At 41.5% G+C, this 18,100-nt stretch overlaps 1 protein-coding gene across 1 annotated transcript in view; it reads right to left on the minus strand.

Annotated features, from left to right (window-relative positions):
* Positions 1 to 8,095: 8,095 nt before the first annotated feature.
* The window catches only part of RCAN2 (regulator of calcineurin 2), a 31,367-nt gene continuing 21,362 nt past the window's right edge, over positions 8,096 to 18,100 (minus strand). Inside the window, exon 3 of the mRNA XM_006860606.1 lies at positions 8,096 to 8,259. Coding sequence (XP_006860668.1) covers positions 8,096 to 8,259 — 164 coding nt within the window. The remainder of the gene's footprint in view (positions 8,260 to 18,100) is intronic.

The following is an 18,100-nucleotide window of genomic DNA, read 5'->3' on the forward strand; positions in this document are numbered from 1 at the left end:
CCCGTAAAGATTTACACCCTCGGAAACCCTGTACAGGGTCGCTATGGGTCGGAACCGACTCGATGGCACTTAACAACAACAACAATAAATCACCTGCTCTGGTCTCCCTTTTCTGCACTACGGACTTCTAAATGACTTGGAGAGGGGAAAGGAGAAAAAAAAAGAAAACCTTTTTGAGAACCAAGACAAGACACTGCAGACTGATGGCTGCTGAGAATTCATTTGGTAGATAAGATTGCAGTGATTACCACCACACTATTGAAATCTGCCTTCAAGCCCAAACCAGACAGAAGGGGTCAAGTCTCCCACAGGAGGGTATTGCAACATTTCAGGCTGAGGCTTTGTATTAGGGAATTTCTGTGATTGCAGGATGTTTCACAAGGTGAATCGAGCCATGTAAATCCCCTACTGAAAACCCTTCTCACTGTACTTAAAATGAATTCCAAGCCCCTAACCCTGACCTAAGGCAGCTCTGGTAGAGTAGTGGTTACGAATCGGACGGTGAACCGCAAGGACAGCTGATCGAAACTCCTAGCTGCTCCGCGGGAGAAAGATGAGGCTTTCTAGTCCCGTAAAGATTTACAGCCTCGGAAACCCTGTTCAGGGTCGCTATGGGTCGGAACCGACTCCATGGCACTTAACAACAACAACAACAACCCTGATCTATGGTAGCATAGTGGTTACGAATCGAGCTGCTAACCTTAAGGTCGGCAGTTCGAAACTACCAACCATTCCGCGGTAGAAAGATGAGGCTTTCTGTTCCTGTAAAGATTTACAGCCTCCGAAACCCTGTGCAGGGTCACTATGAGTTGGAACCGACTTCACAGTACTTAACATCATCCCCTGGCCTATGGAGTCCTTGAGTGCTTGCTGCAAATGGTTCATGCACTAGGTTGCTAGCCAAAAGCTTGGAAGCTTTAGTCCACTCAGAGGCACCTTGGAGGAAAGGTCTAGTGATCTACATCTGAAAAGTCAACCATTGAAAACCCTATAGAGTACACGTCTCTTCTAATACACATAAGGTCACCGGAAGTCAGAATTCATTCATCAACAACTGTCTCCCTCTCCATCCTGCAAGAGAAAGGGGTCTGTCTTGGTGATGCTATGGGTTAAGCATTGGCTGATAACAGAAAGGTCAGCTGTTAGAACCTACCAGCCACTTTGAGCGAGAAAGATGAGGCAATCTGCTGTCTTCCGTCACTGTGAGTCAGAATCACCTCCCTGGAAGTGGGTTTCTTAGGAAGGCTCTACAGACTTGGGCTCTACGTCCTATTCCAATCTTACATGGTGCCGTAGTCTCCTTCATTCCCTGTGTTTCAGCTCCACTGTTCCTCCAGCTTGAAGAGGCTTTTACAAATCCATGGCCTTCACCCTGGCTGCCTGGGAGGCTCTTCTCCCAGCCCATAGAGGCTGTTTCCTCCTTCTGTTCTTTTAAAATGTAATCTCTTCAGAGATACCTTCCCTGACCATGATCCTCCACTTTATTCTCTATCCTCATAGTGTCTTCTTGGTTTTCTTCACTGTATTCACGGATCTGAATTTGTCATTATTCATTTGCTTGTTTAAGTGTGTATTGTTTATCACGTTTCCACGCTAGACTCTAGTCCCTGAAAGGGCAGGGACAATATCTACCTGTTTATCCCTGAAAAAACCCATTGTCAGTACATAGTTATTGCTAGATGCCGTGGAGTCAACTGTTGACTCATAGTGACCCCATATGACAGACTTACCCATAGGGTGTTTTTTGATTTTTGATCCCCTAATCTCTACTCTTTAAGGAGCTCTGGTAGCATAGTTGTTATGAATCGGGCTGCTCACCTCAAGGTCAGCAGTTCGAAACTACCAGTGGTTCCGTGGGAGAAAGATGAGGCATTCTGCTCCTTAAAGATTTACAGCCTCAGAAATCCTGTACAGGGTTCCAACTCACTAGGAGTTGGAACCGACTCCACCACCACCACGGTACTTAACAACAACAAGCTCTACTCTTTACAGAAACAAATGACCAAGTCTTTCTCCTTTGAAAACACTGGGTGGGTTCAAATAGCTAACCTTCTGGGTAACAGCCCACTTGTTGTGTACCAGGGTTCCTTGATTCTTCTTTGTTGTCTTTCAAATTAATATTTTGTTGTGTGTTCAGTGATGTTTACACATCAGATTGTTTATTGCTAAGTGCTGCTGAGTTGGTTTCGACTCATAGCAACCCTGTATAGGGTTTTCAAGGAGCAGCTGGTGGGTTTGAACCACCAACCTTGAAATTCAAACTAACCTTGCAGTCCTTTGCTTAAAGTTTTCACTTTATAATATTTTAATAATTTGACTTTCCCCCTCTTCTAACAAGATCTATCAATGGTGGCCCTGATCTGAGTGGTCATTAGTGGTAACAATGTCTGCTTCGTCTGGTCGCAGGTAGATGGCTAGGCTGTGGTTCCTACATGACTGTTAGTTCAGGAGACTGCTTCCTTCTCTGGGTCTTTGGTAGGGCTCCTCGATTTCTTGCTAAATTATTTAACTAAATGGCAGTACCTTATTTAGTGCTTGTGCCCCACCTCATTCCATGCTTCTCTTTGAACAATATTTATTTAATGATTTTTAATGAAGACTTTGTATATATGTATGGAAATGGCTCACAGACATAAAAGACATGAAGTGTGTTTTTAGTATGTTGACACTCCATATCCCTGTCTTCAGCATAACCAATGGTCCCTTCCACCCTATTTTCAAAGTGTTTTAATTCCAACTGAGGTATAACTTACATATAGTCTACTGCACAAATTTAAATGCATTTTATGTATGTCTTTATTCATGGAGTCCTGATGTGGCACTGTGGGCTAATGCATCAGACTGCAAATTTGTTTGAACTGCAAGGTCAGTGGTTCAAGCTCACCAGCTGCTCCTTGGGAACCCTATACATGGGTCAGAATCAACGCGACAGCACTTAACAACAACAAAGAATATTCATGGAGATACAGATAGATAATGGTTCAAGCTTTTGTGTTTCCTCTCAGTTGATTTCCTCCAAAAGGTAACCTTTTTATAACTTCTGTCAGTATTGATCAGTTTGACTGTTTCTATAACTTCATAAATAGAGTCTTTCATGTGTAGCTTTTTTGGCTCTGAAGTTTGGTTTTGAGATCCTTGGAGATCCATTCATGTTGTAATACATATTCAGAATCTGTCTATTTTATTACTTTGCAATGTCCTTTGAGTAAATATAGTTTATCTACCCATTCTACAATTGGCAGACACTTGGCTATTATAAGTAACAAACTAGGGACATTAGGACATTGTTGTACAAGTACCTTGGTTGTTGTTGATGTGATGTGCCGTGGAGTCCATAGCGACCCTGTACAGGGTTTCTGAGACTGTAAATCTTTACGGGAGCAGAAAGCCTCATTTTTCTCCTGTGGAACAGTTGGTAGTTTCGAACTGCTGACCTTGCGGTTCGTAGCCCAATTGGTAACCACTACTCTACCAGAGCTCCTTAAGTATCTTGGTAGATGTGGGCATTTATCTGTTGTATGCCCTCGAGTGGAATTGCTCCTGAATGCATTTAGCTTTAGGAGATACTGTTAACCAGTGTTCTGAAGTGGTTGGCTGAGAGTTCTATTTGCTCCATTTCACCAGCACTAAACATTCCCCGACAACAGACTGAATTTTAGTCTTCGATGTGTGTGTGGTATATCTCTTTGAGGTTTTGCCTTTCTGGAATTTCAAATGATGTTGAGCATTTGTAAATTTTCATGGCCATTTGGATGTATTCATATATATGCATGTGTTAGTGACCTCTGCGTTTTAAGTGCATGTTTAGCTATTTTGTTTATTTTTTTAAAAAAATGGACTGTCTGCCTTTCTAAAATTGGTTTGTAGGTGTTACTTTTACATTTGGACGAGTCACTTGACAGCTATGTGGAGTCCGTGAGTGGAGAAATGGCGAAGACACATGGCTGCTAGCTGCAGGGTTGGCAGTTAGAGTCCACTTAGAGGCACCTTGGGAGAAAGGCGCTGTGGTCTACTTATACAAAGTTTGTCACTGAAAATCCCAGAGAACACAGTTGTACTTGGACACGGATGGGGTCACCATGAGTTGGAGTTGACTCAATGGCAACTTGTTGGTGTTAACTACGGTGGTGGTAGTAGTGGTGGTGGTGGTTGTGTACCACGGAATCAGTTCTGATTCATAGCTACCCTGCATAGGCTTTCTGAGGTTGTAAATCTTTATGGGAGCAGAAAGCCTCATTTTTCTCCTGAGGAACGGCTGGTAGTTTCAAACTGCTGACCTTGTGACTAGTAGTCCAGCTCGTAATCCACTTCGCTACCAGGACTCCTTGGTGGCAGCTGTGTTGTTGTTAAGTGCCTTAGAGTCTGTTGTGACTCATAATGACTCTGTATAGCAGGGGTGGGTTGATTTGTTGATTGCTAAATGCTGTTGAGTCGGTTGTGACTCATTATCAACCCTGTATAAGGTTTCTGAGGATCACCTGGTGAGCTTGAACTGCCAACTTTATGGTGCATTTTGACCTTGCAGTCCAGCATATTATCCTGCAGGACCACACCCATGAAATCATTTGGTCTGGCCCAGCCAAGGCAACCACAGTTCCAGCCATCACGTTGTTGTTGTTGTTAGTGCCGCATGTTGGTTCTGACTAATAGTTACCCTGCATAGGGATTCTGAGGAGCTGGTAGATTTGAACTGCTGACCTTGCAGTTCAATCTGACCTTGCAAACCAGTGCCTATCTGATAGCACCACACCAGGCCTCCTTGGCCAAATATAGCAGGCTAATTTTTAAGTTGATAATTTTATATAGCCCGTAAATGATGTTATAAATTTTGGCAGAATAAAAGGTTCCCCACCCCTGCTATCTAGGCTTTCCAAGGCTATAAATTTTTATAGCCTCATATTTCTCCCATGGAGATTCAAACTGCTGACTTTGTTGTTAGCAGCCTAACTCGGAATCCACTATGTTTCCAAAACTACGTACACTGCAGCTATCTTCTTACGGCCCAGGCTTGCCTCATCACTAGTCTCATGGTGTCATTTGATGACTAGACGTTCTTTGTTCTGACCCAATCCAATTTCTCAATCCATTATTTCAAGGCAGTGCTTTTGTGTTCTATTTAACAAACGTTTGCAGACCTCAGGTCTCCTACGGTGTTTTTAACTCAAGATTAGAGTTGAGAGATGTCAAAAGAGGGTCTTAGTGGAGTTGAATGGCTTTTAGGATCCTTTCAGAGTGGCTAGAAAACAGAGAGGTCTCCCAACTCCCCTTATTCAAGTCCAACCTGTCCCTCCAGACCTTGTGAAATTTCTTTTTCCTCATGAGATGACTGCCAAATATCTTCTCACAATGCTCATTTCAGGAAGAGCCCAGATGGGTTAATCCCGTATGTTGGCAATCTCTGAGAAAGATGTTAGGCTGAATTGCACTCCCCACAATGGCCCCTCAAAAATACTGAATTCAGGAAGACAACACAGAAATTACACCACAAGGACAAAGAGTCATTCACCAGGTATATTTGAAGTCTAAGCTCTTTGAGCTATACACGTGCACAAAATGATTCAATTGGTGGGAATCTCCTCCTCCCCCTCCATTTTTAAACATTTCAAACTTAAAATAGTGCTAACGAGGTTTGCATAATGTGCGTCATGGAAATGCTGAGACAATTCTTTCACAGTGCTAAGAGTTACCACTGCAAACATTTCCAAGACTCTTTCTAATTTCTTACCTCTCTCCTGGCAAAAGCGTCCCTTTTTACCTTCCCTAAGCCCAAGAACGTCTTGATCTGAGACAGGTTAACATTGTCACTTTGCAGAAATGTCACTAAGACTAATCACATAGATAGATTATGCATTTCCTTGACTTCATTTTACGACTGTACACAGTGGGCATTTCAACTTTTATACTACATTTGGTTGCCAATGTCTAATGTGTGTTAAAAAAATACTTTTTAAATAATTTACAAACACTTTCTCTCATCCAGCCATCTTTAGAAACTGCATTCTGAAAATTCTGGGTTGCTGATAAAGTCAAATGACAGAAGAAATTCAAAGCAATATGGATGACAGTTGTCAAAATTCTCTGTTCATCTGACTAACGGAGGATCGATCACGTTTCTACCACCAGAGGGCATCAAATCTCCACTACTGAGTCTTCAGTCTCTCATTGGTCAAGAAAAAAACAACAAAAAACTTCCACAGCAAAGGAAACGTCAAAGCACTGACTTACTATACACTTCTCAGATTTTATTTTTTAAAAGGTGCCTTTATTTTTCATATGGAAACTCAAGATTTCATTAGCAAAGCTCTCCTCAGTTTCACCTGGACTGTGCCCAGTACGATATTGCTATATTCACAGTAGAACGGACTTTAATTTCTATGTGATCTGTCTATGGTTTAAGTTTCTGATGAAACTCACATACACCCTAGTCAAAAATCCACAACAATCTTTCAAGCAGTTAGCTGTGTTATTGTTCTGTTTTTTTTCTGAGGGTTGGATAATGAAAGTATTTCTCACTTCACCACAGTTTGCATTTACATCTAAGTTGATTCATTTATGTACAAGAATAGATGAGGCCGGGCACATATAGCAGAAGGTAATGGTGCTTAAAGGTGTATCTTCTGTAATGCACTTTGGGCTAGAGACATAGAAAAATCACATGGAACAAAAACAAATATCTCTTTTGAGCATGTGGGCATTTGCAAGAGAAGGACCAACATCCACGTATTTGCCATTTTTATATGCTCAACTGCATTCTGGAGATTTGGCTTCATCCAAATTATCTACCACTGACACTTGCATTTTCTCTTTATTTAAAAACCAAGGGCTCTTGATAGCAATAATCATTTATATATTGGTGTGAGACATTTGGTGCCCTTTCAAAATTCAGCGTTAATCTATGTTGTTGTTAAGTGCCATGGAGTCGGTTCTGACCCATAGAGACCTTGTACAGGGTTTCCACGGTTGCAAATCTTTACGGGCGCAAAGTCTCATCTTTCTCCTGAGGAGCGGCTGGTAGTTTCAAACTACTGACCTTAAGGTTCGCAGCCCAATTCATAACCACTATGCTACCAGAGCTCCTTAATCTATGATAGGGTGTAATATTATCAGATTATCTGTATTGGTATACGAATGCATTAATGAGCAATGCACATATTGTGTTCTTAAGCAATGGCTGAACAATTACTAACTTAAAAAAATCCAGATTTTAAAAGCACAGCTGAAACATTTGTACAAATATACAAAGAGAAAAAACAATGGTTCAGACACCGTAAAATGTTTGTAGTAAATAGGTACGTCTGGAATCGGTCTGTACCACCCTGGACAAGCCTCCTTATTGAGGCTGGGCAATTTCTATAAGGAAATCATGTTCAAAATCTAAGGAGGAATATCTTTGGGGCCAAGCTCAGTTTTGCTTCCAAGAATTTTAATAGACTATGACGTATTGACGCAAAATAGTAAATACACCCAGACTTGTTGAGCTGGATGATGCTGATCATTTTCCTAATCTAGTGAGGACATGGCTGGATGCTGACAATCTGTGAGTTCCAGTGTCTTCTCAAACCATGAAAATAAATGCTGGTAATCATGCATGTCCTGGGAATGTCAGGGTGCAGAGGACTGAGTGAGACCAGATAGGGGAATCTCATGCAGTCATTGTCAAGTTTACATATGGTCCTATTTAAGTGGCCAGGAAAAAAACAAAAAAAACATTGCACACACCTCAGGACAGGGACTGAAACGGCTCACAAACAACACAGGTGCTATTTGTTACTGATGTCTCTGGCTTAGATGGACACGGGAGAAAGAAGATATAGGCTGTACTGATGGTTTTATAAGAAAATACTACTTTTTTTTTTTTTTTTTCCCCTAGAACCTTCTAAATAATGGATTATGCTTGGTGGAGTATGGTAAAATCAGGAGACATGTCACCTTTTCCTAGCCCTTTTGTCCAAGAGGCTTGTTTACAAGGAAGGAATCTCAAACAACCAAACACCCAGGGATTTAAAGGCATTTTTTTTTTCCCCACAAACAAACAATAGGGGGTAAAGCATGATAAAGAGGAGACGGTTATGATGGTTCAGGTGGAGCTGTGAGCTCAGTTGGATACAGACGGTGGCGGCAGGCCGGGACGCCGGGTCTGGATGATTTTTGGCTTTGGGGAAGTCTTTGGATCCTCTTCTTCCTCTATGTCGCTGTCACATACGTGCACGACAACACTTGGCGTGGACTCAGTCCCTGCGTGGAGCTCATACTTCTCTCCTGCAAAGCAAGGGAAGTGGAGGTGAAAACCAGACAGCATTTCAAAAAAAGACGTTATTTGGCAAGGTTTGCGTACAGAAGTGAGAAGGATACATATATATATATTTAGTGTCTCAGCAAACCTGGGGTCTTGTCCAGGAATGGCACAGGGTACTGGAAACTGGAAGTAGATCAGTCTGTCACTATATACCAGCTCCACCACTTACCAACTGTGCAACTCTGAACAATCCCTCCTTAGCATCCTCAACTGTAAATTGCAGATACTCCACGGAGAGGGTTAATGGACCTGGCACTTCTTAGTCTCTGCTCTATGTTCCCAGAACTGCTGCTATTATCTGAATAACCTCGCACTGATCATTTCACTTGCTTATCTTTTGGATAAGATCATCTGTAAGTTTCCCTCCAGCTGTACAATCCTTGTAACAAGAACTGTCACAGGACAGAAGAAGGCAGGCAGGCTCATTGCTTGTCCTGATTTTCAGTGGTTATTGCATCACTGTGTTTGACGATTGTCACAGTCCCTATTGTTCTTGACTGACCAATTTTACAGTCGACCTGTTATTAGTGGATTGGCTTCTTGTCCGTTTTTGTTTCACTTCAGTAGGCATTTATGAAGCATCCTGTAGTTTGGTCCATTGCTAGTTGTAAGGGCTACAAAGTATAATAAACACAGATGTGCTTTTCACAAGAACAGAGTTCTGTGAAGACATATGGACACAGAAATAATTATAATATAGGATGGTGAGCACTAGGATGGCATTATATGTCAATGACTATGGCACCAAATTACAGAGTACAAGTCATTCCAAAAGGCTTCCCAGAGGAGGTGACAGTTGAGCTGGGTATAAAAGACAGTAGGTGACCCCTGGGTGGTGGGATCACAGGAAGAAACATCTTCAACTTTACCTTTGATGAATCAGCAGAAAAATCTCCTACAAACAACACATCTCCGATAGCCTCCTCTTCAGGCTTTAATAGATCAAATCCAGATTTCTCAGACTAGCCACTTTAGAGGAGTGAAACAAAATAAATAAGAAGCCAATCCCCTAATAACAGCTATTGTGTACATCTTGGTAAACAACTGATGATGAAACCAGCACAATCTTGCAAAGTACAGGTTTAAATTCTAGGTGCTGATATTTGAGAATGGGAACCACTAATAATGCAGTAAGCATCAATACTTCCTAAGTGATGTTTCGAAAGAGCTAACCCTTTCCTGACTCATGGGACAGATAATGCCCACTTACATTTTCTGTCTCTAGGAAGTCCTGATGTGGTGATGTAGGATAAGCACTGGAGTGTTAACCACACAATCTTCAGTTCAAACCCACAAGCTACCCTCAGAAATCCTATTACGGGGTTTCTAAGAGTCAGAATCTATTTGACTAAACAACAACAGGATGGTTTAGTGGGAAACTGCTATCTACTCTTGGTCATGCTGCCATCTCGTGGGAGCCTGCATATTTGCATTAATATGAAGAAGTGGGCCTCATCCATCCTACTTGGCACCAATGACTCTCAGAACATATGTGTTTCACTAATTGGAGTCCTGGTGTGGTGCTGTGGGTTAATGTGTTGGATAGCAAAGTCCGTTTGAACCTAAAGGTTAGTGATTCAAACTCACCAGTTACTCCTCAGAAGCCCTATACAGAGTCACTGTGGGTCAGAACCAACTCAATGGCACTTCATGACAGCAACAACATTTGCATCCAAAGCCACCTTACTTCAAAAAATTTCATTTCATTAAAAAAGTCTTCCATTACTGAAAACACACTTGGCAACGACAAATTCAAAGCAGAAAATAATTCAGTCTTGAAAGGGTTCAATATTGACAATCAGCCACACCTAGCTAAAAGTAGCCTCTTCATGCTAAGATTCACAGAAGTCTTTCCTTGACCTCCCTGGACATTCTGCTGTGTAGAACATAGGCAATCAAGGTTGGGAGCAGCAAACTGCCCATGGGTATGAAATCTCTGATATAACGGAGTTGATGTGGAGGGGTTTGGGGATGCAGGCAAGGATAGTGACAGAGGCAGGACACCTGGGCCAGAACTTGCCGCAATCACGCCAGCTACGGAAGTTCACTTTCCCACCTTGATGAGTAGGATTTGACAGTTAGCACTAACCTAACCGCATTGAGATCTACTCTGAAGTTATTACATCATGTGTTGATGCTAAATAAAGTCCATTTAATTGTGTGGGCTCAGTTTCCTGCAAGTATTCTATCATTTTCATAAGCTTCCCAAGGTTAAAGAACCACTTCAGATATTGTTAAGAAGAGGAACCTCTCAGCCTTCTCTGAGGGAACAATGATGGACAGACCTGGTGGGTGGCATCTCTGGGCTGTGGTTCTCAAACAACTCTGTGTTCAACAATTTACAGGGTATGCTTGCTAAAGTCAGAGTTTACCAATATAGGAATGCACACCTGTAAATTCTGATTGAGGGGCATCTACATTTGCACCCAGTACCCCAGGTGATTCTAGGTGTCCCCTTGTCTAGGTGGCCACAACCACACTGCTTTGTATGATAGGCAAGGACACACACATAAAAGTGTCCTATGCCCTCCTCCACTGTTTAGCATAATTTTGCATCAGAAATAAAAGCAGTAACCATGCAGGTGGAGGATAATGGAGACAGAGAGGCTGAGGATGTCAAAAGGAAAAGATCCAATCCTGGATCAGATCTGAGGTCACATGACTCTTATCTATGTTTATGAAAGAACAACAAGTCCCTCAAAATTGGGCAGCAAACAAACTAAGGATTGAATTCTTTGTAAACAGGGCTTCTATAATACTGCCTTTCCTTCAGGGAGTCATTGTGATTCTGAATGAAAGACACCCTTATGTGAGAAGCAGAGGAACCATTTATGAGTAATTAAATGAGGTTGGTGCTTTTTGCTTTTGTGTCTGTTTTTATATACAGGATTTCTATCAATTCTCATGTGTGGAGAATAAGCACCTTCTGAAAAACCCCAAGTAGCTGCTGCAACCTTCTTTGTTCTGCTGTTTGTGAGTTTAGAGATGATGGGGGCTGGCAGTCATGAGTCTTCCATGCAGGATGGATGACAGAGAAGAGTCTGGAGGAGTAGACTGAACACGGTCATTGTAGGAGTTAGGGTTGAGGCAGTGGTCACAGCAGGGATGCAAAACAGACACCCTACCCTGCCCCTTTCTTCATTTGCTGGCATGGCACTAGGCACTAGCCTTTTGATTCAATGTTTGGTTTACCCTGGCCTAGATAAATAACTGTTCCTTGAAGACACCTCTAGATGAAATGTGCTTACCCCCAATGTAGCTGATTTTCAGAATAAATAAGTTGGGAGAATAACCAAGAAGGAAAGGGACCATCAAAGGAGCACACTGTCGGTAGGCATGAAGCAACTTTCCTGGAAGGTTAATAAAGTCAGATGTTCTTGGTAGTAGAAATCTTTTATTGCTTTGATCTCATTAACTCTGACACTGCATAGTTCTATTTTTAGAAACTTCCTTGCTATCAAAATCCAGCAAAGCTTAACAGCTACTGAGAGCCCATAAAATAAAAAGAAATTGTTTGGGTCTTGCTGGATTGAGTTTTTCTTTTTGGCCTCTTTTCTCTTTGGGCTTCAGTAAATTCCTTCACCACGAGTGTTGACGTCAATGTTTTTATGCCGCATAGGGACCAGTTGGTGTTGGTAGGGGACAAGGAACCTTGTACATACAAGGTGGGGACAGATCTGGTCATAGTGCAGTGCATAAAGACCAAACAGCACAGCCTTTCTCTCAAGGGATAAGGAGAGGGTTCATCTATCACAAACTACTTCCCTGGTCTGTGCTCGAAGATCCTTTCTCCTGAGAGCAGGAAGAAAGTCAAGACTGTACAACTTGATGAATGTATTCAATGCTGCTGAACTTTTCATGTGGACATTATTGAACAGGTGTGTGTTTTTCTGCGTATGTTCTCAACAACAACAAAATAAATTTTAAAAAAATATCAAGGAACTTCTTTAAAAAGCAAAAGCAAAAAAAAAAAATGGAGAAGGTGTGGAACAGAATTCAAACAGCCACACTTTCTGGAACCATGGAGGCTGTATGAGCTTCCCTCCCCCAAATTGTTGCCCTGAGATACTTTTTATTTTACACTTTAAATCTTAAAATAAAACTGTCCCTTGAAGTCTTTGAACCAAAAAATAACATATTTTCATTAGCACAGTTGTCGCCTCTGAGAATTTTCTACGTGAGATCAAAATGACGATGGGGGCATATGGTTCAGTGAGGGCGGTGCGATATGTGGATATACCAGCTAGTGAGAATATGGGTCAGAAACAACTCTACAGCACATAACAGCAACAACAACAGCTACTGAGAAAGCGGCACAGTGCAGAGAACGTAATCAGTGTCAATGGATTGTGGTGGTAGAAATTGTGGAAATGGTATGTCTTTGGCTGTATGCACTTCCAACAAAATAATTTACAAGAACAACTAAGAATGCATTGATCAGGATTTCCCACCAATCTCCAGGAAATACAATTCTCACCCAAGCAAATGAAAAATCCTCTAGCATGTAGTCAAAATGTAAATTCTCATTTAGGCCTTTGGAACTGATCTAGGCTTGGCCACTGTTCAACATGGATGCCGTAGGTCTGTCTCCTCCTTTCCTGAGTGCATGGAGACAGGTGGGTGACAAAATCCCACAAGTTTGGAGGAGGAAGTGAAGGTACCTGTGGGCTGCTCTCAGGAGGGAGTTGGTCATGTTTCTGTGCTGACCCAGGTGTTGTGGTTCTTGAACAGCCACAGAGATGTGTCAGCCCAAGTACCACTAGAAATTTTCACGAGATGGTCCTTTCTGGAAGTCTCTTTTCAAAATCAAGGTGATTATGCCAAGTCTGTCTTAATGAAGTCATTTAGATATGTTAAGATTGGGAGCTACAGTATACTAATTCATACTAGAGTTTGGAGTCTCTGGGTGGCGAATGGTTAACTCGATCAGCTGCTAACCAAAAGATTGAAGGAGTCCTGGTGTTCTACTTCCAAAAAAAAAAAAAAGATCATTGAAAACCCTATGGATTTTAGTTCTACCCTGACACGCATGGGGTTGGCATGAATTGGAGCTGACTTGGCAGCAAGTGGAAAGAAAGAATCCCAGGCCCTGGCCAGTATTTGAACTCACCATATCTCCTGACTCACTCTCGTTCCTTGTAAGTATAAAGGTGGTTTGATTTTTGGCCAAAAGTGTTCCCCAATAGAAGGACTAAGTCGCAATGTAGAACATTAGGAAGTTTCCCAAAGCTATACTCCTTCTTCCAACCAGATGTGCTATTATTGAACAGTAATTTCAAAGTATCAGCTGAAAATTTCTCCTCCCTTGCTTTCTAAAGAAAAGAGGAAAAGCACATGTGTTTGGGAAGAAGGAAAGGAGTGTGTAGAATTGTGAAGCAAGTTTTACTCCACTCCACACTCTCTCCCTTGTTCTGCCTTCCTTTGGCACCTCTGGCTCCTTACTCCTGCCCCATGGAGGGGTTACAAAGGCAAGAAATGACTGGCTTATAAGCTTTCAAGAGGGAGCCTAGTTCCAAAGGGTGTGGGGGAAGGTAGAATTTCCACTGAGTGGTTTCCAGCCTGTCTGGACAGGGCTGGTGAAAGGAGATGGGGATAAGACTCTTGTGGTTCAACAGTGAATAATTGCTATCAGAACTGATAGTTAGAAATGTAAAGGTAGACATTTTGTAACAAAAGGAGGGGAGTGGTTGATCTTGCAGTCCAGGAGCAGAGGTACTTGGGACCATCAAGGGAGAAGAGCAGAGTGCGGGACCCTATCCAGAGAAGCAGTGACACCAGAGATGGAGGCAGAGATGATGACATGGAGAGATGGAACAGCTAGGGACTCTGGACTCAGGAAGGGAGAGAGTCTGTATTCTGACTGCTGGGGAACAGGCCTGTGGAGTGTACCCTTTGGTTGTTTGATGATGCGTGGAGGGGATTGTAATCGTTGCAATGAAACGAAATATGATACGATGGATTTAAAGCTAATGTTCTCCCATGTAAACTATCACTTAATTCACAATAAAAACTTGAAAAAAAACAAAAAACAAAACCAAAGAAACTGGTGTGGGATAAGCACTCGACTGTAAGGTTAGTTTGAACCACAAGCTTGACAGTTCAAACTTACCAGCTGCTTCTCAGAAGCCCTATGTGAGGTTGCTATGAGTCAGAACCAACAGCTGTCCCAGTCAGCTGCTTATAAATGTCCGCAGGACATATCACTCCACCTTAAGCCTTAGCCTGAAGGCAGCCGGCTATAGCTCTATGGGTCAACAGACCTAGCTTCCTCACTTAAGTGCCTGGAGGTACCCTCCTCTACAAGCAAGTTTCCTGCCCAAAGTCACTCAGCTCTACTTTCTCCTTATGTATGGAAGTTCACCACTCTGTCTTGTGCTTTGGTTCTTGGTTCTGCTGCGGTTGTTCCTCTGCCACTCGTCTGGTGTCATAGCTTTCTGTCCCTGGGTTGAAGCGTTTCAATGTGTAGGGATCTTGTGGTCCAAAGGATTTGCTCCACTCCTGGCTCTTCTTTTTTAATGGTAGTTCATTTTCTACTCATGCTAGTGTCTGAAGTGTTTACGTTTCCAAATCTTGGCAGAGACTAGTGAGCACTTCCAGCATTGTATGTTTGTTGGGACATCTCCATTGACATTTTGTCAATTCCTGGAGCTTTGTTTTTTGTTGATGCATTGAGTGCAGCTTGGACTTCTTCCTTCAGTACTGTTGGTTCTTGGTCACATATTACCTTCAGAAAAGGTTGAATATGCACCACTTCTTTTTAGTACAGTGGCTCAGTGCATTTCCTTCCTTCTTCTATGGATGCTTCCTGTATCACTCAATATGTTTCCCATTGAATCCTTCAATCTTGCAACTAAAGGTTTGACTTTTTCCTCCATTCTGTCAGTTGGAGAAATACTGAGCTAGCTCTTTCATTTTGTTTTTCTAACTCCAGATCTTTGCACATTTTATTATAATATTTCCCCTTCTTGAGCCATCTTTTAAAATCTTCTCTTCAGCTTTTTACCTCATAATTCCTTCCATTCACTTTAGTTTGTTTAGTTTTGTTTCAGAGCCTCTTCTGACATCCATTTTGGTATTTTCTCTCTTTCCTATCTTTTTAATGACCCTTTGTTTTATTGATGATGACCATGTTGTCATCCCATAACTTGTCTGGTCTTTGGTCATTAGCATTCAATGTATCAAATATATTCTTGAAATGGTCTCTAAATTCAGGAGTCCTAGTGTGGCACTGTGGGGTAAAGCACTGGACTGTAAGAGTGGTTTGAAACACAAGGTTGGCAGTTCAAACTCAACAGCCACTCCTTGGAAATCATATATAGGGTTACTATGAGCTGGAATCAACTCAATGGCACTTAACAACAAAAATAATATCCGGTGTCACACTTTGGTTCTTGTAGACTTGTTTTAATTTTCTTCAGCTTGAACCTGCGTATGAGCAATTGATGGTCTGTTTCACAGTTGACTCCTGGCCTGGTTCTGACTGATGGTATTGAGCTTCTCTGTTGCCTTTTTTGACTGAGATTTGATGTCTGTGTAATACAGGACTGTGGTGGTGATGGTGGCGGTGGTTATGTGCCGGGGAGTCATTCCCGACTCATAGTGACCCTGCATAAGGTTTCCGAGGCTGTAAATCTTTATGGGAACAGAAAGCCTCATCTTTCCCCCATGGAACCACTGGTAGTTTCAAACTGCTGACCTTGAGGTTAGCAGCCCAACTATCAGGTATCAAAGGGTAATCACCATAATGCCTCTGGCATTTGGTAGAAGCCTGGGATAATGTCAGGATTACATGAGACCTGAAAATCAACTTCCCTGACTCTGCAGGTATACTATGAGTTCATTTTAGGAAAATAGTACCTTCTGGAATCATTAGCTTTTCTTCTTAGTTTATCCTCAGTGCTCCACCATATTCAGCTAAGAAAACAGGAGGCTTGACTTTACATATATATGTGAAATTAAAGCATCAATTTTATTTTATTTTTATACAATTTCTACTTGACAATTCATTGTCATTGATTTTATCCTTAGTCCTTCTGAACCATGCTTCCCACAGCAACATTAACTCACTGCCCCCTAAACATCCTATCTAATCTTCCAAGTTACTATTTTCAGTTTGATTCTATGTAGAGAGTTCTTTAAAAAAGAGTACAATGCTTTAACTAGTTTTATTAGTTAAACTAAACTACTGTTTAATTACAAGATTTCATGGGGTGTTTTTGGTTTAAGGTGTAAATATTACCTCAGGGCAATAATTTGGGGGATTCTTTCAGCCTCAATGGCTCCAGAAAGTATGGATTCCATGTGAATTTGAATTTCTGCTCTGTATCTTCCCCTTTTGATCAAGGTTCATCTATATAATTTTTTTATTAAAACGTTCAGTACTGGTTCTGTAGGATTTTCAATTGTATTGACTTTTCAGAAGTGCTATTTTTTTTATACAAATAATGTGAGGTCACCTTTTATGTCTGTCTGCTAATCTTCCCCTTCCCCTATGAGGTATTTTCATAAATGCTATTTTACTTGTTTTAACATATTGTTGTAAAAAAGGTAGCATAGCGTGCTTATGAAAATAATTGGGGGGGGCACAGTTGGAAAACAAACACAGAAGTCTCTCTTTATTTGTGTAAAGCTATGATAGATCATCAGGTCTTCTTGTAAGGCACCTCTAGTTGAACTCAAAACTTTAACCTTTTCATCAGTAGTTGAGTGTTTTAACCATTCTTGCAACCAGGATTTCAAAAGGAAGGTAAAAGGAGAAAAAGATTACGAGAACTATAGAGGAGGGTTGTTGTTGTTGTTAAATACCATCAAGTCAGTTCCAACTCATAGCAACCCTGTATAGGGTTTCTGAGGAACAGCTGGTGGGTTTGAACCACTAACCCTGTGGCAGTAGAGATGAAAAAATACTGAGGGAGAGAGACCAGAGTAGAAGGGCTCTGTGTGGACATGCAAAATGGGGTCTGTCTATGCAGGTGAGAGGAAACTGGTAGAGATAAAGAAATGAGATAGTAGCATTTCAGAATGCATGATTTGAGGTGTGCTTGGACATTTCTGTCTAGAAATGGAATTTTCTGGGTACTAGGGGCCTGCCCAAGAGAATAGCTATGGGGACACACACACACAACCTATAAAAGAACAACTGAAAGATAAACACAACTATTTTTAAGGTCCCTTTTTTAGGATGGTAAGATTTGCTCATTTTCTACCATGAGCATGTCTTGCTTATGCAACAAGGAAAGAATTGATATTGCTGCTCAGTAGTGACTGAAGATGATTGTGGAATATATGCTGAGTGAAAAGCTTCAAATTTTTCCCCTGCAGGGAAAGTTCTTAGAAAGGAAAGGGAACAGTTGAATATGTGTTGCAGGGTCAAAAATCTGAGTCCCTTGGGAGGGAAACTTGACACATAGAGACCACACGAACTGAACACTGAATTATTGTTGTTAAGTGCTGTCAAATTGGTTCTGACTCACTACACCAGGATTCTGAATGCTGAATACTGGCTGCTTTATTTCAGGTCTGTGATCAGAATATAGGCAAGTCCTCTGGTTATGAATGGCCAATTTACATACAACCTGTAGTTATGAGCCAAACTCCATGGAGCCTATTACATTTAAACTTGAGGTACATACAGTGGGCCATATTAACAAAGTGATGCTACTTTGCAACAGGTATCAAAACATTATTATTACTGTATTACTATGTCAAAGATGTTTTAACGTGTCTGTGTTTCTTCAAAGCGTTTTTTACCTAGAAAGGTATGTTGTTGTTGTTGTTACGTGCCATCCAACCTATAGCAACCCT

The sequence above is a fragment of the Chrysochloris asiatica genome, unplaced genomic scaffold (assembly GCF_000296735.1).
Source record: "Chrysochloris asiatica unplaced genomic scaffold, ChrAsi1.0 scaffold00038, whole genome shotgun sequence".
NCBI lineage: Eukaryota > Metazoa > Chordata > Mammalia > Afrosoricida > Chrysochloridae > Chrysochloris > Chrysochloris asiatica.